The sequence below is a fragment of the Gouania willdenowi genome, chromosome 14 (genome assembly GCF_900634775.1).
Source record: "Gouania willdenowi chromosome 14, fGouWil2.1, whole genome shotgun sequence".
Taxonomy (NCBI): Eukaryota; Metazoa; Chordata; class Actinopteri; order Blenniiformes; family Gobiesocidae; genus Gouania; species Gouania willdenowi.
Genome location: NC_041057.1, coordinates 25,158,938 through 25,183,552, shown reverse-complemented (window position 1 = coordinate 25,183,552; position 24,615 = coordinate 25,158,938). Strand labels below are relative to the sequence as shown.

The 24,615-nt window shown below is 39.8% G+C and overlaps 1 protein-coding gene across 1 annotated transcript; it reads right to left on the bottom strand.

Annotated features, from left to right (window-relative positions):
• Positions 1-418: 418 nt before the first annotated feature.
• capns1a (calpain, small subunit 1 a) lies at positions 419-16,298 on the bottom strand. The gene is made up of 11 exons (XM_028466006.1): positions 16,197-16,298; positions 11,960-12,015; positions 11,845-11,881; positions 11,677-11,769; positions 11,499-11,556; positions 11,311-11,375; positions 3,755-3,823; positions 2,370-2,448; positions 1,994-2,110; positions 1,874-1,932; positions 419-1,788 (listed from the first exon to the last, which is right to left on the bottom strand). Exons 2-11 carry the CDS (start codon positions 12,004-12,006, stop codon positions 1,762-1,764), a joined length of 651 nt encoding a protein of 216 aa, XP_028321807.1. The 5' UTR covers positions 12,007-12,015; positions 16,197-16,298; the 3' UTR covers positions 419-1,761.
• Between the last annotated feature and the right edge of the window lie 8,317 nt (positions 16,299-24,615).

Here is a 24,615-nt window from a genome sequence, read left to right as displayed (position 1 = left end):
AGAAAAATAGACATTAAAAACAAGCTGATACACCAGTGTATACACCTGTCTGGATATGTTTTTGTTTAAATGATATCTCCGTTGTCACTTAACATAGTTTAGTATAAACTTTTGTTGGTGTAGCATAATAAAGATACAATAAAGGCAAAAACAGTCTTTTTTGGCCTATACAGATACAATTGTACATATAAATCAACTTTGCATACATGTAAAAGCTCAGTCATAGCAATAAAAAACAGCCAGGTAAACAAAAAGGGAAAAATAAATACAATTGTGAGAAAATATTTAATGAGCAATGCAGGGTTTTAAAACATATCATTGTATTAATTCACTAATATATAAAGAACATACTGTAATTTCATTGTTGTTGGTGTGGGTGGGTGTGGTATGGGTGAAACATATATATATATATTAAAAGTCTGTCATAATTCAATCTATTTATTTCCAAATATGGCACAGCTTTATTTGACCACACATTTCAGTAACAGGTGTGACAGTGATTTTACCTAAAAATAATCTGTAATATTGGCAACATCATTACTGATTACATGCATTACTTGAAACATACAAATCACAGGTTTCGCTAAAAGGCATTTTAAATGTGACAACTTCATTGGTTAGTGCCAAGACATACGATGCTACCTTGAAACCCAATTTCAATAGCACAATTTTAGCCTAAAGTCTTTGTATGCATGTGCATTAAAAATAATCTGTATCTAGAAAACCTAGGTTAAGGAATTGGCAGATGTGAGTAAGCCTTTATTTGTGGCAGTAAAAAGCATCTGAAGCAGTGAAGCATTTACATTATCAATGCAACTGACAAGAAAAACCCAGTATAATCAACATGCTGTGCTCTGTGTTGAGTATCCAAATTACAACACACAAATACATACATTTATTTCCTTTTATGTCAGTACCCAGTAGTCCTAATGTATCACAGTTGTTTTTATTAACATAAAATAATCTCCAGATATTTTGTATGCTTTCTTTTAGGATGACTAATAAAACAGATCATAAACTACTCAAAATATCCCTCAAAACCGTTCTTATTTATTTCTGACTTGGAGAGGGATGATGATAGGTACAACAGGGAACTATGGGTGGTCATCCTACCTCAAACACACCCAGCATGAATTAAGCTTCACTTTGTTGCCCTTTAGTATTAAAAAACAAACAAACAAAAACAAAAAAGCCTGACTAACACAAGATCAAGTGGATCTCTGACTCATATTTAGGCAGAGATACATTTTGAGTGTTGTCCAAACAATGCTGAAATAGTTGCATTTAGAAGCACGGATAGGTTATTTTTAAATCAACTTTATCATGCCAGATTGAAAATTACGTCTGTCAAAAATATTGGTTCCAAACAGAAGCAAGACTTATCTTTACATGTGGCTGAGGTCATTTCTGTAAAAGTATGAGACCAAAACCAAACAAGTACATACTTAACATGCCAACAGTTTTAGATCCTTGAATTTCTGGAATTAGGAATTTGTCCAGATTGAAAGTTGTTTTGCTTTTTATTTTTCAGCTATTGGTACAATTCTGCGGTCAAATATTTTACTCTTTTTTCATATTTTGTCTTGTAACCCTTGAAGAGAAGTAAAGACTCCTACAACACTGAGTTGATTGACTTTAAAATCAGCACACACAAACAATTTTATTTTCACATGACGGACGTTGGGATACTGAGTATATATTTTGTACTATATAAAGGAACAAAGTGGTTCTGTATATGAGCATGTGAAACACCACCTGGACTTAAGAATACATGGTCAACTGGAGCCACTGCAAAAACAGGAAAAAAGAGAAAGTTACTTTTAGATCTTCAAGCCAAATAGACAAACTGTTGTAATAACTATTTCTTCTTTACCTCCTGGACATTGATTTTGATGGTCCCACTGTTATTCTTGTCCAAGGTTTTGAAGGCACCTGAATTATGACACACATTAGTTGTAAATTGAGTAATCCAGACTTGAGTTACGAAACTTACGGCACATGGCATCCAGCCTCACTAGACAGCCAATGTAGTTGTCAAAATCCATGTTTCCATTCTCATCACTGTATCTGCGAATGATCATCTCAAAGAGTTGGTCATTGAGAGGGAAACCTAAAAGGAGAAATGGTTTTAAAATCAAACTTTCTCTGCAATCACACAATAACCAGGTGTGCACTATAGACAGCAGTGGTTAATAAATAGATAAAACTAAAGCCCTGAAAGTCTCCACAGATCATATTACAATAAAAACAATATTGCAAAAAGATTCTATAGTTGAAAGGATCAATGGAGTTTGAGTCGTGACTGTTTTTACAATACCAAATGAAGCCTTTTGCTACATCTTAAATAAGTAGGATTAAAAAATTGTCACCTGCAGCTCTGAATGCATTTGGCAGCTCATCAGCACCAATAACCCCAGACCCATCAGCATCATAGGACTTGTAGACTCCCTAAACAGAAACAGACCCAAGAAATGTAAGCTTTAAACTATGCATCTCAAAACAAAAATAGTTGAAAGTTGGTGGAAGCACAAAACTGAATGTGATCCTTGGATCAGGAATGAAAACATACATTTTATGTTTGTATTTGGTAGATTGTTACTTTGTTGTGGCAATGCATCTTGGCAATAAATCTTATACTGTTGGAGACAATCTTAATGCAGAAATATCAAAATGAGATTCTGCAACAAGTGGCAATCGCATTGTAATGTCATCAAAGTCTGACATCGAGCTCTATCCTCCAAGATGACATGGCTCATGGAAAGTATGGAATGGCCTATCTATAGTCCTGACCTCAACCCCATTGGACAATTATTAAGCGTGTTGTTCATGCCAGAGAGACCAACACAACCATCCCACAGTCGTGTGTGACCAGCATAAGGAGGAGGCTCCAGGCTGTTGTGACTGTGTATGGTTTTTTCACACGCTTTTGAGGCTTCGGTTTGTTTGATTGCAAATTTGTCTCTTTCAATATTGTGTAGTGTAATTGAAATGTCCAAATTAGGACTCAGATTCAGTATTACAGTTTCAAAGATGTTAATAATTGTTATTTGGAAGTAAAAAAAATCGATACATAATTGTCAATTATAAAATTGCGATTAATCGATTATTGATTTTTTTCACCACCCCTAGATTAAAAGGGAAGAAATTACTTTACGATATACAATTTTTTTTCCAAAAAGCATTGTTACAGCAAAGAAATAATCGACTAAACACACATTCCTTTACTTTTTGTGCTTAGTTTATGTAATAACCTAAAATAAACCGAAGGACCTAATACAGGTGTTGAAAATCTTTTTTTCTGAGGAAGAAATTATCTGTTCCATGGAACACCCTATTCAACAATTGGTTGCCTTATGCAAACATCATGCATTGAACAATTTTGTCTACTTCCACAAACAGCAAACTGTATATGTTCAAACTAGCATGGAAAAGCACCAATACTACATGTTTAACAGTCTCCTCAGCCACATTACCCCAATTGTTTTTTCTTGATTCTCGTAAATCTACGTAACAGAAATGAGTACAGTGAATAAAACAGATGGGTCTTTTCAAAACATTTGTATTTTCCAATCCCAAGATGATCTTGAATATTTGTCATATATATAATATATTGTTACACTACAAGGGAAAGCTCCTTAGCTACAGCTAAACAAAAAATGATTTGGCTTCTCCTACTGGTTTAAAAATCAAAGAAATAAATCAACAAAACATACCACATACAGACTCCAGAATGTAAATGAAAAGTTACACTTGCCTGCCACTTCTTAACATTGTTCCACAGATATTTAAATTCATGGAAGCCAAGCTTCCCAGTGCTGTCGCTCTGAAATAGAGTTAAGGACGAGCCCAAGGTGTTTTAATGAGAGAAGTAGCAGTATGAAAGGACACTCCAAATAGTGTAAATCTAGGGTGCAGTGAGGTTACCTTGTTGCTGTTCTTTTATTAAAAACAGCAACTGTATTTTCCAGAATATAGAACGCACCGCTGTAATGGCGACTTTTCAAGAATTTTCTAATTATTCAGAAAAAAATCTACGTAACGGCCGCACTGTATTGGCTGATGAGGGTGCTCTTATCAGAACAAGCAGGTAGGCAAGCTTCAACTCCCGTTCGGATTAACATGTTTTCTGATGAGTTTTACTTGGGTGAGTTTCCACCTACAGATGAAGTCACCTTCTCATTGCTCTACGTCTGCATATCAGTCCATTTACAGCTTCTTATGGTCAGTTTTTATGATAAGATTGCTCCTCCTGAAAAAACCTAATTGTGGTGATTTGGCCATTTTATACCATTTATTATTTCCTAATATTACAAACTGGCTGATTTTTACTGTATCCAAGCTGCTGTTCTGAAGCTCCACTGTCTCTAAATACATTTCTACAGACTGGAAAAGCAGGACAGTGAGAAAACTTTCCACCTTAGAAAAGACATTATCACACTGACACATCAGTAGAGTCTCCGATTTTCCATTACAGAATTTCCCACATTTTTTTACGATACACACGTTACACTTTTCCATTTCATCATCTTTCCCTATTTACAGTGGATGGCTTGACTGGAGGGATGGGCAATATTGACAAAAAATGTTATCCCGATAATTTCTAGTATTTATCACAATAACTATAAAAATCATGATAAATAAAAAAATTAATTCACAACTTAGTGTAAACAGGTTCCTTACAAACACAAATAGATCTGAATACATCAACACTAGACACATTTAAAAAGGCAACAATAATTGCTGACTCAAACAGCTCATGAGCTGATATTTTATGGGATATATTTGTGCATGTGGATTACTATTAGTGTTATTGTATGTAATTCATTTATTTCCTCATTTGAAATAAAATTATTTTTTTTAAAAAAAGCACAAATAAATTTAATAGTGTTTTTACTGCTGATGAAATATAATTAAAAAATATTGCGTTTCACAAATGAATGAATAGTGACATTAGTTATTGACATTTATTTCACACAACGTGTGACATGTTTAGCTTTTATCCTTCCATACAAGTGTTAAATCTGACCATAAACAAATTGGTGGCTCTTTGTGGTTTGATGACAGTAAGACATGTTCTTTTTACTTGGTCTATTATTCCTTATATGGAGTGGTTAGCGTTAGCACTTCGCTCAGTCTGTGTGTCGGTGGGTTAGCTTAGCATGGTTAGCTTTAGTTGAGTTTCCAGTTCATAATCGTCGCTCCAGGTTCATCTCTGTCCCCGTGTTTATGGAACTTTGGGTGGATCTGATGGAGGAACTTGAATCGGTTCCCTTTGTTGGATGGTTAACCAAGTAGAGGTCCGTGTTGTATCGCAGCACAGTAGCTTCAGGTAGCCGTGACGAACACCTCACACACACAGACAGACGGCGGTGTGTGGTGGCGGCGCACACCGTGCAAAGCTTCTGTAAACAACGCTCTGCTCCAGAGAATAATAACAAACGGGCAGTTTTGGCCCGTGGAACAAGGTTTTTTTTGGGCATTCTTGGCCCTCGCTAATTTCAGACATGGGAATTTATCGTTTATATCGAGGGATGACATATTCTTACTGGTGAGAATGTTTTTGACGATAAATCAAACGATAAAATATCGCACATTCCTTCTTGACTGGCTACCAAACATGCTGAATAGGGTAAAGGGTACCTGTAGTGGAAATGTATATAGCAAAAAAATGTGTTTAATGTATTACCGATTAACAAAATATGTGCACCCTCTTATTAAAAAAAAACAAAAAAAAAAAAAACATTAAAATGACTTTTTAGAACAATTTCATACATTAGGGCATAAACTATGAAGAGCTGCCATTCTGGTCAAGATATCTGTTGCTTTAAATAAATGGCACATTGTGGGAAGTAGAGGCATAACATCTACAGCATGTTGGATGTGCAAAAATATGGCTAGCAACTGCAATAAAAGCTGCGCGAAAGAATATCTGTTCGAGTTATTGCTGAAGAGAGGACGGAGACAGGGCTTGATCACATCCACACCTGATCTGCATTGGTATATCCTTCACAAAACCTCATTGGATATGGTTTTCATTGACAAGAAGATGCGCCACTACCGCTAAGGACCAGCACCTGGCGGCGCCATAACAAATGGGCAAGTTCTCCTGACAGAGTTTATCTTTTAGCCACAAGGAAATAAGAACAAACAATATGGAGGGAATGCAGTTAGTGACATGACAGCCGCCCACAGTATCCCCTGTATGCAGAAATGTAGCAGTGCTCTGGACAGTATGTTTACAAGCTGCATTGAAGAACTTTGTTATGAAGGAATTCTGTCGGGACCATGTCTGGTTTTAGACGTAACGTCCATTAGCCTAGCCCTCAGATCCCTCTCATAGCAGCTCGGTTTAAAATTTGTCCGTAAAGAAACGTTTTTAACATGTATCCCGTACCAATATTAATGAAGTCAACTCTGGCTGACTGATTTAGTGTTATTTGGCTTAGGGAGGCAAAATAAATGTTTCTGCTGGGTTTTTCTCTTGTCATATAGCAACAATTGGCTTTACACTCCATTGTTCAGAAATGTTACCCAGCGCTGGGCGATGATTGTGAATGTAGGGACCTATAAAATCAGTTTTATTTGTTTGAAATTCCGTTTTATTTTTCCCAAATTCCGTGTTTTCCACTTTAATTTTTTTAATTCCGTTTTTTTATAAATATATTTATAACTCCTGTGAGGAAACAAAATACATACTAATAAATAAAAATAAAAAACTCAAACAATATATAATAATTAAACAAAAATGTAATTAAAAGGTAGATATAAGTTTTAGTGACATGGACTATTCGGATTGCTCCTTTTTAATTATTTATGTCAAATAAAGATGTGAGAACAGCATTAATGTCACCCAATTTCGTCTAAGGGATCAATGGTTTACTGAATCTGAGAAGGTTTAATAATTAAGTTAATTTAAATTAACCTATCTTGTGTAGCTCTGATGAGATGTTGTTCAAATTTAACAATAACGTTGCTCCAACGGACTTTTATTTTGTAAATCAGAAATTCCCACTGAAACGGTTGTATTTGAGGTAGCTTGCTGACTGTGAATGTGTACCTACGAGGCACGGACAAAAGGCTGAATGAATGAATGGTAAATGGACTTGATTTTATATAGCGCTTTATCACCACACTGAAGCAGTCTCAAAGCTCTTTACATATCAGCTCATTCACCCAATCACTCTCACATTCACACACCAGTGGGACAGGACTGCCATGCAAGGTGCTAGTCGACCACTGGGAGCAACTTAGGGTTCATGTCTTGCCCAAGGACACTTCGACACATAGTCAGGTACTGGGATCGAACCCCCAACCTCTTGATCAGAAGACGACCCACTACCACCTGAGCCACGGTCACCCACGGAATGAAAAGAACTAAACTGAGTTATTCTTAGTGAGCCAGACACAACAGTTTGAACACTGATTAAAGCTGTTACATTTTCAGAGCACCGCTGCACTACAAACAAACAAAGCTTTAAGGTGGGAGGGCAGAACACCTAAACAGCGGTCCCAGGAAACATTTCCCCATAAAAAAAATGTTCCTTGCCCCACGGTGACCGTCTTCATTGGTCGATTCCGTGATTCCTGCCGCAATTCCGTTAACGCGGATTTTATAGGGCCTTATGAGTGCTCTTGTCTGCTAAACTTTACCTGGCTAACCCTAATTTAATGTACACCATCTTTTGATAGAGCTCGTAAATAAAATTCACTACAGATACCCTTGAAAGATACGGGCTTGTAACTGGAGGGTCGCAAGTTCAAATTCAACCATCATTGGTGATGTTGGAATTTGAGGGCCATCACTGTGGAACGTCGAGTAAGTCCCAAAACCCTAACTTCTCCCCAGGCACTACACTGTGGCTGCCCACTGCTTATGAATTTAACATTTTATATGCTTCAGATGACAATCAGGATAAATACGCAAGATTTACCATGCTAGACCCTCAGCCATCTATCTATAAAAGCTAAAAAGGTCTATGTGTGTGTGTGTGCTTGTGTACGTGCGTGTGGAACGAATATCTCCCCGACGCGGTGCCTGTTCCATTTGAAACTTTGTTTTGTCCAAATCCCCCGATCTGTTATTTTGGAGTCATTTGGTCATTTCAAAATGTTTATTTTAATTTTATTTCACTTCTGGACGGCCCAGAAATAAAACCTATTCAGCTTTTGACCTCAGTGTGTGAGGGGGAGCTAGCGGAACATCTGTATATATTTCACTACACAGCTCACTTCCGGTGCGTGCCAGATCTCCTGTGGACTTCTCTTTTGAGGAAACATACTTTTTTACTGTGCCTTATTTGGTGATGACGTTTCAAAACGTTTATTTTCATGTTAGTTTGACCGTTCGCTATTTAGACTGGACAGACCTCACCCGGAAATTATTGACGGGAAATGGCTGCTGTGTTCTCCGCAGTGCGTGTGTGAGAGAACCAACGAAGGAGATTAGAGTCCCAGGTATAGAGACTCACACACACACGTCTATCAGGTGCGCTTCACTATCGATCACCATCTACGTGACATGCGTGCAGGTATGTAAGTGTGAGTGTATAACGAACCACCATTTAATCAGGTTACATTCTGTGTCACCCCACCTGTCCATAGCATGGTAGTGACGGTAGTGTTACGCTCTGAGTCAGATCTAAGTGTTTACATGTTACATAGATGGTGCTACATAGTGAAGGTCACCTGATTACTGCAGCTTCACTCACACCACACCTGCCACTACACCAAACTACTTAAAATAGATAAGTTTAGTGAAAGTTAGGCCGGCAAGTACACGTGTATGGACTAGTGCGCATAAATTCAGAAACACACACACACGACAACAAAAGTATGAAAATGACTCAAAATACACAAAACTAAGTATTTATACAAATAATACACAAACGACAACAGAAATGCAAAAAACTACACTAAAAAAGATACAAAATGACTCCAGAATCACACTACAAATGCAACAAAAAACAATGATACAAAAAATGCACAAATGACGTAAAACATAAAACTAAACATTATTTATACAGGAAGTACACAAAACAACAGAAATGCACAAAATAATACAAAATGACTCCAAAAAACATATTACAGAAAAATACACCAAACGACAACAAAAACATGAAAATTACTCAAAATACACTAAACTAAATACTTAAACAAAAAATACACTAAAATGACAACAGAAGTGCACAAAACTACACTAAAAAAGACACAAAAATACACAAAATGACTCCATAATCACACTACAATGGCAACAAAAAACAATAATTATACAAAAAATGCACATAAAGACCACAGAAAGATACAAAAATACACATAATGACCAAAAAACATACATTACAAAAAAATACACCAAATAAAAAAATAAATAGACTAGAACTGCAAGCAGTTATGAAAGGGGGCCAAGCCTTCCCGCGCGACTCGGCCCCCAGGTTCCGCGGAGCCCGTGGAAGTACGTCACAAAGGATGACGGACTTGTGGCGAGCGTCAGGACATAGGCCAACGTGCCATTTGCTGTGAACAGGTGGATATGAAGTTTTGGAAAATGTGATTTAAAGTGTGAAAGTTACAGGCCAAAATGCATTTGTACCCATTATAGCGCCACCTAGTGGTGCACTTTTTTGGTATGGGTGATCTGTGTGCTCTTCTATAGTTACCCTGTAAATTTCACAGCCCTCAACATAATACTTCAGCTGAAATAAAGGTTTGTTTATTTATATGTTATATAGTAATAAGCCACGTCCACTTTGACCAATCGCGATTAACTTCAAGATATGGTCCCAGGAGCGTCCCAAGGTCATACACACCTGGTTTGGTAAAAATCGGTCTTGCCATTTATGAGATATACATTTCCCATATTTGCAACGCCCCCTGGTGGCGTAAATTATTCAAATTTTGCTTATACCCTTACAGTCACATGCCAGCCAAGGATCTCAGATTTGGTGTTGTTAGCATTTATTTTGACCGAGATATGCAACAGTTATGCATTTTTATAGCTAGCGAGAAAAATGTACTCAGTAATTATTCACACATACTTTGAGTCAACAAAAATATTTTATCAACTTTAGATCAGGTCCAACTGAAGAACCTACGTGCCAAGTTTCATGCTGATTAGACAAAACCCCAAAGACGAATTTGAAAAAGTATCTTTTTGATATGTTGTGACTTACAAAAAGCAATGTGCTGTGGGAGTGGGCGTGGCCTATGTCAGATGACGCAACTCTATGTAAGCCCAGGTGATTCAGTGCTATTCAAGGAATCTGTGGATATGAAGGTTTTAAATTTGCAACAAACGGTGTGGGAGTTATTGGCCAAAACGCGTTGACCTTTGTTATAGCGCCACCTGCTGGCGGACATATGTGAATTTTTGTGTCCAAGGTACGCGGGGTGGTCTGGACCCAACCCCCAAAGGGCACCGCCCTACCTTGCACGGTTTAGCCTGCAGCACCACTTTTACCGGGGAAACATAAATATAATAAAAATCCTTACGATTACAATTGAGTTCCTAGCACCGCTGGTTCTAGGAACGGTTTCCTGGCCCCACGGGCTTGGCCCCCTAAAAAACAATTAAACCAGGGAAATTGCACACGCTATTTTACTTTGCACCTGCAAATGTACCCCTTTATAATGCTGTTAAGTATGTTATTATTATGTCCATAATTGACAACTCTACTTAAGCTCCCACTATATGAATACATACTTCTGACGGGCACTGTACTAGTCTATTTAATGTAAAAAATAACGTGGAAATGCGTGATGTTTACGAAACCTTATTTGTGAAATCTTTAATTACTGGCCAATCACCCTCACATTTGCACCAAACCCCCGGGCAGCCGTGATATTGTAGATGCTTCTGCCATAACATATCACCAGGTAAAATGACCACCAGCAACCATAACTGTCTTTGTACCAGTGCCTTTTCAGATTTAAAGGAGTCATAATAGTCTGAACTGTTTCTTTATCACATCACATTAAAAACCCACTTGTGAGATGAATCACATGATGATGTGATAACTAATCCATCAGTTACAAGTCGTGAGAGATTTTGAATGGGATTGTCAGCTAAATTTGACATACTTGTCTGTTTGTTACACTTTCTAGACATTTAATCACCAGTTTTCTAGGGAATAATAACATGTAAATGCGTGATATTGTCCAAAAAAATACATGTGCGGCATTACCGTGTCAATTTAAAAAGTCAGATAGATTTTTCTGTTTAAAGGCGTGATTTCTGATTTTTTTTTTTTGTCCATGAGCCACAATTATGGAATATTGGAGGCCCTACATAAGTCCTATGAATGATGGAAAGGATACATCCATGACTGCTACCATGCTTCTGCAAGATTCAATGCTGAAACCATCTGTTTTTAGGTCTCCATCTGAAAAACATAAACAGAAAATACCTTTTTAAATTAAAGGATAATATTTAAAAAATACAGAGACATTAGAAAAGTAGGAGTGACTCGTGGGAGATTTAAACATGATGAAGAAATATATCATACGCTTCGAAATGATTCTGTTCAGAATATTCATCAGCTCAGCTGGGCTCACCTCCATGTCCTAAATTGAAAATGTATTTGGAAAAGGAATAAGCTGCACGGAGCTGTGTGATGTAACATTATGTGGAAAAAACATTTATCATCATTAAAATATATTAAAAAATGACAAAAAAGTCCTCACATCTCCAGCAAGCTGCTGGAAAACTCTGCGGAACTGTCGTTCCTCATCGCTCTCATGCTGCTCTGCATAAACAGCTGGCCTGCGTGGTGGAGGCTGTAAACCAGAGACACCAAGGAAGAGTCAAATGATCTTAATTGTTCAAAATAGCACTACAAGACTGGTACTCACCGGTTCAGAAGGGACAAACTGGGCTGGATCAATGTTGCTACAAAAGAGAAAAGGAACATTAATATTAAAGTACTAATCATGTTTCTTCTCACTTACATAAGTGCTTGATTCTTACCTGACAACATCAATGATACCACCAAGTAACTTTTTAGCCAAAAACATTTTTCTTAACTGCGGAAGCAAAAACACACCATGAGTTAAATGAGACACCAGCGTATCAAATATGATTAACAGAGATTCAATTAAGACTGGCATTTGAAAAAATATAATTGATATGTCAATAGCTCATATCTTTCAAAAACAAAAAAAGAACAATTATTAATGAAAACACATGATCTTTTTATACCATCTCACCGTGATCAGGACACACCTTGAGATCAGAGGAATCAGTAGAAATAAAAGAGAGACTTTAGTTACATAAACTCTCCAGTGTTTTCCAAGTGACTGATCTTATAAAAAGCCAGTCTATTCACTTTGCTTATTGACTGAAAGATAGGTTTTTTATAAAAACCCAATGTGGCTGTTTTCCCACAAGGTAAAGTCACTGAATCACAAGTCGTTGTGTATATTGTATAACTCACTGATTGTTCCGTATCTGACTTTTTGTATTGAAGTGTGGGGCACTGCCTGTAAATCATACACAAATCCAATTTTACTTTTAAAGAGAGAAAGTAATTATAACTTTCAAGGAATAGAGATATTTGAAAAATCCAAATTGAAAACAGCACTTGAGAAAAGAAAGGTGCATTTCAGTTCAGGGGGTCAGATTATGCAACATCAAATTATCAAGATCACTTAGGTGCATGACGTGCAATTGCGATGCGCGCCGCATACTGGTAAGGTGGGCTGACTGGGGCCCCCCAGGGGCCTGATCTTCACAATATTTAACGACAATGACACGGTGGAGATTAAACTGGGGCACTCTGGAGGGCTTGGCCAGCGTTCCGGGGTGCCGCTACCGCCAGTGCTGCCTCTGGACTGGTTCCTTCTGGCCTGGGGTCCGGCCTCTGCTGACTCTGGGCCTGGCCCCTGGCGGGCACCCACTCACTGCCTGTCCGGAGCGGTGCTGGTCGCATCCTGAGCGTGGACCTCTGCTCCTTCGCCGGACCCTCCCCTAGGCAGTTGGGTATTGGTGGGGGTGGCAGGGAGTATGATGGCGGGGTGCCTCAGTATGGGGGTTTGGGGGTTTGAGGCGGTAGCAGGGTGCGTTGGGGGGGGGGGGTTCAGGGTTCTTTGGCTCCTGTTGTTGCTGCCGGAGTGGTTACACTTTTGGGGCGGAGTCGGTGCCTGGGTTCACAGAATTGGCTCTTGTCCAAACATCGGTCATGGTTTCACTGGCATGCATTGGGCTATAGCATCAGATCGTATTGGGCTTGACCTTAGATACGTTGATCCCAAATATATCGGTTTTAAGTATAACCACACACTTCTTCCCTCTGTTCACGGCCACATCATTATACTTAAAGAGTAACTAAACCCCAAAACCACTTTTTTCTGCTGAATACATATTTGTTTAGGTATGAAGTTGTGCTGTTGATTGAGCCTATTCAAACTTTTAAAATTTTAGTAAAAGTATTTGAATTTTGTGTTTTTATTTTAATATGTCAGAGTGACTATCCTCTATGGGTTGAATGCCAGCTATTACAATTGAATTTTGCTATTAGCTGAGACAGATTATTGTGACCATCGAGCATCAACAACTTTCCTCTCTTATAAAAGCTGAAAGGAGGGAGGAGGGCTTCCTCCAATCACACAATGTTTTCTGAGCAGCTTGCTCCATGCTCAACTGCGGTGATGTTTGTGACTGCTCATAAAGAGCAGATTCTGTGCTAATCAGATGGTTCATGAATCTATGTGTGTATGTACAGACACCATGTGTGTATTTCCATCTGTATCTGCGTGAATGTACATCGCGTGTGCATATGTGTGTGTGTGTGTGTGTGTGTGTGTAAGCAGTGTTTCAGCAATACATTTATTTATTTAATTGCAATAATAAAACACACAATTACAATTGAATTTTGCTATTAGCTGAGACAGATTATTGTGACCATCGTTAAATACATTGTTGGTTTACAAAAGTTTTGAATGAACAAGCAAATTTGTTTTGCATTTGTAACTGCCAGCAGATCTGCACTTACTGCAGACAATGTGAACAAGTTTTTTTTTTTCTGACCAAAAATATGAAGGTCTAAACCAGTAAACCAAGGGCTACATGCTGGAACTGTGCTGTACTTTTTGTTGGTTAAAAGCTGTTAACAAGCTGTGAGGAGCTTACTTTTATAATATTTAATGTATTTTTTGCTTGAGAATATTATTACCAGGCAGCACTTTACAACAATATTGCATTTCTTTTTAACTTTATCTTCATACTTGGTATAATGTTACATACATTGTTGGTTTACTAAAGTTTCGAATAAACAACAAGCATTTTGTTCCATACTGTACCGAAAATGAATCGAACCATGACCTCAAAACCGAGGTACGTATCGTATATACACACACATACATACATACACTCATACACATACATATTCTCTACCTCTCATCACCATGCCACATCAATTAATAAATAATAATCTTTAATAACCATTATCAATTATACCCGCTAAATAACATGTTTTTGTATATTTTCTTGAACTGATTGATATTTGGACTTTGCTTGAGTTCTTCACTTAGATTGTTCCTAAGCTTGACACCAGAAATAGATATACAGTAACCCTTGAAGGTCGAATTGAATGTTATGCACGCTAATATATTGCCAGCTGGGTTTATATTTTATTCTACATATCTCTAAAGTAGGACTTCTTCGTGAGGCAGCTCAAATTAAATCAGATGAGAGCATTCTGACACACATTTGTGTACATCTGCAATGACCTATGTAAATGTGTTAATTGAAACGAGATTTACTTATGAGTGCAGGTTTTTTTTGTCCCTCACAATACAGCCCTAAAAAATCAGTTTTATTTTTTTCCAAATTCCATTTTTGTTTTTTCCAAGTTCTGTGTTTGACTTAAATTTTTTCACATTCCGTTTTTTTAGAAAAAGTAATTATTATTATTTTTTTTTTTTTCAGAAAACAGTTTTTCCTCACTCCTGTGAGGAAAAAATACTAATACAAAAAAAAAAAAAAAAAAACAATTAAACAAAAATGTATGTCAAAAATAATGTAAGACACAATTAAATGGTAGATTTAAATAGTGACGTGGATTATTCCGACTGCTCCTTTTTAATTATTTATGTCATAAAAACGTATGAGAACAGCATTAATGTCACAGTCACCCAATTTCCCCCCAGGGATCAATGGTTTGCTGAATCTGAGCAGGTAAAATTTTGATAAACCTAATTTAAATTAACCTAATTTAATTGATCTTGATGACATCATTCCAGACCATAATAATTACACAAAAATAGATTTACACAAGGATACATCAGTTGTTTCACCACTAGGGGCCAGAATATTTTACAGTATCATTAAACTACGATGTTCAAGACTCTACAATCCCTGGTATCGACGGTCTCGTCCACAACAACACGCAACTTTTTCTCTTAAATTAAATAAATTAGGTAGTGCCCCCACTAGGTGGAACAAAACCCTATTTCTAGGGCTCTTTTAGGCTACCGACAGCGGCCTAATGTGTTTAAGAATGTGAAATGTATTATGCTGAAGAGATATGAGACAGAAATCGGTACTCACACACACCTTTCTTATAGGTTGTTTACGAGCAAAACATAACATTGATAATGCAAATATTAAGATTATATCAATATCACTATAACCGTAAACTCCCAGTGTTTGTCATGTTTCCGAATTAATAGCAACATCCAATAAAATTGATGCAACATAGTTACTTTAAGCAGTAGCACACCCATCAGGCCATAAAACTATTTCATCAAGCCAGTTGTTGCGATGGACGGAGTTAGATTTGTAACCCTTGGGCGGCAGGGGCCAGTTTGGGATCCTCCAAACTGTGTACTATGCTTCACAAATTGTGCCAATGAGTTAAATAAGTCATGTTAATAGTACTATGTATGAGATGCAGCTGCAGTGAGTTAGCACAGCGAGACACTCCAAGGTTGGGATAGTCAGTCAACCGTAGCAGCTGCAGTGACTCAACACAAATAACAAGCAGCAAACAGGCCGACATCACGGAGCCATAAAAATCATGTTTGTACCGTCGAAGCTGCTAACTAACTTTAGCATTAGCGCCCTCATCGTTCAAGCTAACCGTTTCAATTCAAATACAAAATGCTCTGAAATAAATGTCCACCAACGGCTTTAGTTTATAGACCATTGGTAAAGGTGAATTTATTTGTATTCTTAAAGTCGGTTTTAAAAGGAGTTTACTTCTTACCGTAAAGAGGCGTCTATCCCTAAGTAGAATTTGGGAGGAGGGTATTTGGCCCAGCTGAGTGCACGCCTTGTGTGACGCTGCTGCGCCTCTTCCTGTCAACACGCTCTTTCAGTCACTAGTGACTGGGGCGGACGGATCACTTCTTTCCGGTTCAGATCACTGGTTGAGACCTACCACAAGAGACCGGCTAAATAAATATTAAAAGTCGACAATGGCTTTTTTCTACACACGATGTCTTCAAGAGCTACCAAAAATGACTATGTCCGATGTTCATCGCAGATGCAGCACGACAAAGGATACAGGTTTTAAGCTATATGCATCATCTTACATATGCGAATACGAGGGTAGGATATATGTTTATTTGCTGACATTAGCTCTGCAAATTGTATGTAATAAATACTTAAAAGTAGTGAGAAGTGTTAATTTTGTATGTCTGTATGGAAAGGCGATTGAGCATATATTAGATATCTTTGATATCAAAGCTCAGCTTCCTATACTAGCGAGGTCTTTGACGTTTTTAATTGTTAGTCTATTATGACTAGAAAATCAATATTCAACCATGCTCCTTTTTTACTAGTATTGTTTCTAAAAATGTAATTATAATTGTTATCATAGCAGAATTATAATGGAAATTATTGTTATTGTAAAAACAACTGTATTAATTATCAAAGATGTGTGAAATAAAATATTGAGTTTTCATTGGAATCCAACTGACATTTTCTTACACCCGGACACAGCCTACAGCTGAAGCATTTTCATCTTTTTTTAACAACATCCACAGTGAGACAGACAGATTGTTATGCATAATTTCACATTCAGAAGTACAGTTGCAGGGGTTCTGTGTGCTTTTTATACTTTTTGCACGACGGCAGACATCACGCACTACCATCTGCTAATCAAAGTTACTAGTAGTACTAGTAAGAGCCAAAAATGCCCAGGAGTAGGACAAGTAAGAGCCAAAATCGCCACAAGTAGTACGAGTACTTTAGAAATTAGCAGCATATATGCAAAGCACCATCTAGTGGGCATTTACAAGTAGTACATTTTTTAACCTGAACTTAACATAATAAAATCAGTATTAGGAGTATTAGAACCATCTTAAAGAAAAATAAATCTAAAATTTCGAGACACATAAAAAAAAGAGCGAAACATATAAATCTACGAGAATAAAGTCATACATACTTAAGTATAACAAGATGCTCCACGTTTGTCATTTTGGGCGGCTGCTGCTCTTCTGAAGTAGACTAAAATAACCACATTCATCTCTTAAAGGTATGACTTTATTATCCTAAATTACAAGTTTAAATGAAGAGTTGAATACAATGTTGGTTGGATTTTTTTCTCTTTAACGTGGCTCACTCCTGATTTGTCATACATTTAATTTGGAATGCATTTTTTTCTTAGTTTACCGTATATCGAAAAATTCTGCATCAAGTTCCAGTTATTTTAAAATGCATAGTTTTATTGGTTTAACCATTTTTTCATTTGTAAGAACTGTATGAATGTGAAGTATCGTAACAATGGCACCTTTATCACTCTTCTGACCTAAAGACCTAAAAAACTTTTTTTTTTTAAATGCAGTCATGATGGGATTAAAAAAAGGAAATTATGAGAACAGTCTATGTTATTTTAAGTTTTTTTATAAATTTTATATATGAATTTTTCATGCTTTAGTCTCCGTGGAAAGTAAGGAAGAAGCAGGTGCTTTACAGCACTTGCTCCTTACAAAGGGTACATTTTTTGGGAGGTGGAAGCCTATACAGAGAGCCAACAGGAAGGTTTAGAAAAAGCTCCGACCCCACCCACTCATTAGCATGTACTTTAACAAGTGTTTCGAGTAAAAAATGTTGCTTTCACTAGTAGTACTAGTAAAATTTAAAACTGTACTAGTTAACTAGTAATGCCAACAAGAGCCCTACATGTGCAAATAGTGACATTTTGGGTCTTACTAGATAACTAGTCAACCAATTTGAGCCTCACTAGTTCACTAGTGAGACTAAAATGACATTAACTAGTGTTGGTTGCCTTTTTGCTCTCAATAGTTAACTAGTGAACATTTAAAGCCTCACTTGTAAACAAGTAAAATGTGTAACTGCATCACTAGTGATACTGGTGGACATGTGGGTCTTACTAGTTAACTAGTAAACATTTTGAGACTCACTAGTAAGGTTGAAAATAGTCAAACTAGTTTAATTAGTAGACAACTCGGCTCTAACTAGTAAATACAAAATACATGTTACTAGTTAACTAGTGGATATTTAGCACCTTACTAGTTAACATGTAGGGATTTTTCCTCACTACTAATTTACTAGTACATTTAATGTGTTCTACTAGTAAACTAGTGCAGTCAAAGACCTCACTAGTATAGTAAACTGAGCTTTGATAACAAAGATATCTAATATGTGCTCAATCGGCTTTCCATATGTCTGTAAATAGCTAACTACAAGCAGCTATGGCTGACAGAATTAGATAGAAAACGTGTTTGTGCAAGCTTCGCTAACACTAACTATCTCATTACAGCATATTGAAAACGTCCTCACTCTTTATTTATTTCTTGCTATGACATATACACAATCACACTGTTACTTTTTTTCACCAATATCAAACAAAGACAGACTGACTGGTGTCGTCAGCATCAGGGCAGGCTAATACAGGTCCATGATGAGTGAAAAGTGAAAAGCCTCACAGTCTGAAAGTACTGTTAGGAATGGGTTGGGTGTTCTGCGGAAGTTCTCATCTCATCCAGTTCAGAGACTGAGTTGATAGTGTTTATCAAGCCTCTGAGAGTAAGAAAACAGTGGACCACCACAAATATTATACTTCTGCTACTTTAAATTGACACATTTCCTTCTTGGTTGCTTTGCAAATAACAGGCTGCATCTATTTAGATATATTTCTGCAAGTTAAACAACATACCTTTGGATATGACACTGAGAAAAAACATAGCAATCATATTCTTAGATGCTTGGTATACTATGCATGTACAGTTGTAGGGCTGGGCGATATGGACCAAAACTCATATCTCAATGTATTTTCTCAAAATGGCGATATACGATATTAATCTCGATGTTTTTAACTCCATAAAGTTTGACCAGAAAGACAATTCTGGGTTAATTTTTTTTGGCTTTTTCACCTATAACTGACAGCACGTGTGAGTGAATTCTGTAGTGTGAACAGCTTGTCATGCTTTTCTGAGAAGTAACAAAAGCAGCGACTCCTAAAACTAGTCTTTTAATGCAAAATAAGCTACAAAATATAGATCTCAGAAATGTGGAAAAATTGTAAAGGATTCTGTTTGACTGTACTTTATGAATAATATAAATTACTTGTATGATGTGATTTGTACTGTGGGATTGTATAAATCAAAACAAACTAAAAAATATATAAATATTAGGGCCGGGACAACGTGTCGACGCAATCACTGACGTCGACGTAAAAAATACGTAGATGCAAAATATGCGCGCCAATGCGTTGTCCGACCAAAACAAAGATGGCGGCGCTGGTGAAGGCGCGCACTCGTTCGTCGTAGGTAGCTGTTCCCCTTAACCCTCGTCCTTTATCCCGGGTGTGACCGGATGGCAGCGCGTCAACAGGACAAGGACGAAACATCCGCCGTGACATCAGCGGCAGCAGCAGCAGCAACACACACACACACACACAATTCTTAAGGTGAAAGGAAAGTGTATTTTTTATTGGAAGAGCACTTTCTGTATTAGCATTTGGAATTTTGAGTTTAAGAAAAATGTGAGTGGCAGTGTTTTACTTTAAGATGCTGTTATTTTCATGAGAATGAAGAATTAAAATTTGCATTTTTTTTTCAGTAAGCTAGGCCTATGTTTTCAACATAAATCTTAAAGGAGACATATGCTTTTAAATCCTTCCTTTTTACATATAAATCATACAGTTGTGGTCTATATAAAGCGAAACTGCAATGCTTGGGTCTGAATTTCTCATTATTATAGCCCCTTTTCTACCCCTTTTCTTTTTTTTTCTTTTTTCTTTTTGTCTGCACATGCTGTCAAAGGTAAACACTACAAGAAGTGCAATCTTTTTTAGACAGCAATGCATTTTATTTAATTTTTTTTGTTATTGCAATTAAATAAATTGCATTATTTTATTGCATAAGTGTGACCATCACCAGCCCTCCCTAAGGAAGGATAAGAAACACTTTATTAAAGGGAGAATATAAAAAGAGAGGGCAGTGTTACACCTTGATGAGGGGGTGGGGGGAGGTGGAGGGGGAAGAGAGCAGGGAGGAGCGATTCAAGGTAGAGAAATGGAAGGGTGGGGAGGAGTTGATTACTGTAAAGTGAGAGTGAGATGTGAAGTTGTAGGCGTGAGGCTTAACTATAATGGTGGTGGCTGTTGGCAGAGGGAAGGAGTGAGTGGTAATACCTGAAGGTATTTGGGATCAACGTGTCTAAAGTTAAGCCTACAAGTTTTATCCCACAGTCCAAGGCATGCTAGTGCATCGTAGACCGATGTATGTGCAAGATACTGCCACTGTAAACCCAAGTGCTGCCCCGGACTCGAGGACGCAGCCAGATTAGCAGAAAGAGCGAGGGCCAGGGAGCCGAGGCAACCCCCCCACGGCCGAGCAGCCCCCCAGACGCCCCCAAGACACCAAGCCGAGAGGCAGCCACCGCCCCCCACATACACACCCGAGAAAGCACCTAGAAGCCGAGGAGCCGGCGCACTCCGCCACCGCCGCCGCCCCCAACCCCCAAGGCTAAAGTCCTCTCGCTGCCCCACCCACCCCCAAGGGCCCAGCCTGACCGCCACACCGGCATGCGGCGTGCGCAAACCAGAGGCGGTACTTTGGGTACCAACCAAGCAGGGACCACCCCATGCTGCACCCACTGGTTTGCAGGAGCGCGGCCCGCACCACCCACCCGGAAAGACCCCCGCCAGGACCGGCCAAGCCAGCCGGCCAAGCCCGCCGGTCCCCAAGAGCACCCCCCCGGGACTGGGAACCCCCAAGGGCGAGACCCCGGGCGAAGCCCCCCCCCACAGTCAAGCAGGACCGCACAGCCCCAGACGACGCAAGGACAGTAGCCCAGGCCCCGCCGCCCACCGGACAGCGCAAGCCACATGGCAATGCCATCCACCAGCGCGCGAGCGACCGGCGGCCGCCACCGCAGGAGGGAGGCATTCCAATGGCACCCACCATTGGGTGCCATTGGCAGTCCCCAACTAAGGGCACCCCGGACCCACCCACCGATCCGCAGACAGCAGGACAGACCTACCAGGCAGCCGACGGCAACCGCAACCACCGGAACAGCTAGCGCCGTCCCCCAGCAAACAGCATCATCTCGAAGCGCCAAGCAACCCTGCCCGAACCCCCTGCTACAGACGCCAGCACCCCCCAGCACGCCCACCCCCTACACCGGCGAGGCAGGCCGTCCCGGGCCCGCACACACCGAGGACAGCCCCCAAGGCGACCAGGAGACGAGACAAGGACCAAGCCACACCCATAGGGAAGAGGCACCCCCACTCCCCGCCGGGTTGACACCGCCCGGAGAGACCCCGCAAAGATAGCCCCCAGCAGCACCCCCACACCCCCCGAGACCCACCGCTCCACCATGCCCGACCGCACCATCCTGATGTATTTGCATTCTACACGGTGGCCCAGCCATCAACAGAGGGATCAGGACCCCACCCGACAGGCCCAATAATGTGATACTACCCACCTTCCTGTTATGGAAGACTTCCCTATCCCCTGTGTGAATGTGTGTGTTTAGTGAATGTATGAGGTGCAATATATGTGTATGTGGTGCAAATAGATCCGGAGGGTGGAAGTGGTAGTCGCACCCTCCGGGTGGTGGTGTGTTGAGATGCGATTAAAATTGGAGTGATTGGTAAGGCAATTTGAGGTGGGGATGCCGCCCCCACGCCACTACTCAGTAGCACAGGCGGCGGTACCCTCCACCCTCAACCCCACAAGGGTTGGGTATGGGTGTGTGGTGCACCAATGAGTGAGCCAGACCAGCTGGGAGTGAAGTGAGGTGTTCATTTTAGGAGGCCTGTCTGGTGCAAGCCCGGCCCTTCCACATGGCGGGCCACCGGAGAGGGTAGATGGCGCAGATGGGCACGCGGCACAGCGGACCCCAGGGACGCGCCGAGCAGCACAGCCGGAGACCCACCCCGCGGCACGGCGGCACCACCCCCAAACGCGGCCAGGCACCAACCACACCCCCCCAGCAGTCCATGGGGCGACCCCCGCCGCACGCCAGCCCGAGGCGCCCCCCCCCCCGCCGCAACAGGGAGCAGCCGGGCAGGAGAGAAGCCCGCGCCTACATCAGGGCCAGCACGGGCCCGCATGGCACCACGATGCAACGCCCTCTACAGGGAGGCGGCCCCGGCCCCCCCCGGCAAGAGAGGACGCCATCAGCCGCCCAAGCAGGACCATCCCGCCCCCCAACGCCCAACCCAGCAGGAGAGCAGGCGCCAGAGCAAAGGAAAAGGAGGAGGGGAGAATGGGACAGGGGGACAGAGAGCAAGGGGAAAGAGCCGCAGAAAAACACGCAGGCCCCCAGCCCCACGGGCCTCCCAGACGTGTACGGAGGGGGCAGGAGAGCAAAATCAAACAGCCCAGGGTCCGGAGGACATCCAGAAGGAGGCACCCAGACACCCAGGCAACCCACCCCAGCCACCCAGGCCACCCCTCAAGCCCAGGGAGATCCAGGTCTACAGTTTGATTCGTGTGTTAGTAAAGAGTGGTGGTGCTAGTAGTTCGCTTGCAGGCTAGATCATTAGGCTAAGAAATCGAGATTAAATGCAATTAAAAAAGGAGTCCAGCGCTCCTAAAAGCAGGTCGTTTTATTTTTTCTGAGAGCTGACATCTTTTCCATGGAAATATATTCTATGAGGAGATTTTGCCATTGGTTTATGTTTAAGGATTTTTTATCTTTCCAATTCACTAATATTGTTTTCTTTTGCTATGGTGAGTGTTGCGAGGATGGATTGTGATTGGTTTACTGGAAGATCAAGCTTCGTCAGGTCTCCTATCAGACATAGATCTGGAGAGAGAGGAATCCTGCAGTCCAAAATGGAGGACAGTTTTTTAGTAATTCGAGATCAAAACTGTTGAACTGGGGAACAGAGCCATAATACATGTAAAAAAGGATCAATAGTGCACTGAGAGCATATGTCTGTTGGGGAGAAGCCCATTTTATACATTTTCTGTTGGGTAATGTGAGATCTGTGGAGGACTTTGTATTGAATTAGCTGAAGATTTGTGTTTTTTGTCATCTTAAAAGTATTACAACAAATTTCTGTCCATAAATCGGTGTTCATGGTGATTGAAAGTTCAGCCTCCCATTTAGCGATTGGTAAGTGATTACAGTTAGTGTTTGAGAGTGCTCTGTATATTTTTGAGAGTTTTTTTTTATTTTGTTGCTATTTTCTTCATATATATAGCCAGTTCTGGAAGTTGTAAGGTAATTGGATCTACAGAAGTGTTTTTCTTGATTGTTTCTGTTACTTGTAAGTACTGTAAAAAAAATACTTTAATTCATATTGAATGTTTGGGTTAGATTGTTATATGTCATGAGCTTGTTATTTTCAAAGAGGTCTTGGAGATGAGTGATTCCACTTTCTTCCCATGTCTTCAGATAGAGCAGTGTTTTTTTAATTCTAAAGTCGGGGTTGTGCCAGATTGGAGACAACATGCTAGTTTTTAATTGAATATTCGTAATGTCCAAAGCTTTCCACCACGCAGTCAGGGTGGAGGCAATCAGTGGGTTTTTAAAACAGTTGTGACATTTGAGGGTCGTAGTGATAAAAGGGAGATCAGAGTTTAATATGTTTGCAGTCTCGCTGTTCTATTTCTAGCCAGGTGTTGAAGTATTCTCTTGGTTTTAGCCATTCTGTTAAGTATAATATTTGGTTTGCTAAGTAATAATGCATGAAGTTAGGGGCTTCTAAACCACCCCCGCTTTTATTTTTTTGGAGGGTTGAAAGACTTATTTTAGGTTTTTTATTCCTCGCATAGAATTTTGTAATTGCAGAATCTAATCTTTGGAACCATTGCGTTGGTGGTTTCAGCGGGATCATAGAGAACAGATAGTTTATTTTAGGAAAGATTTTCATTTTAACTGAAGCTATTCTGCCAAGGAGTCAGATGAGGAGATTGTTCCATCTTCGCAGATCAACTGGGACTTTATCCAACAGCGGATCCAGGTTCAGTTTAATTAATTCATTTAAGTTTGGTGATATATTTAAGCCGAGATATTTCATTGTATTAGTGGGGGAGGGGTATTGTGGGTTTTGGCTTACTGGGTTCCATGAATTTTTTGTTAAAGGGAGGATTGATGATTTTGACCAGTTAATGGAATAGTCTGATAGTTTAGAGAAGCTGTTTATTAGTTTAAATACTTCTTCTAATGAGGATTGGGGTTCTTCCAAATAGAGTAATATA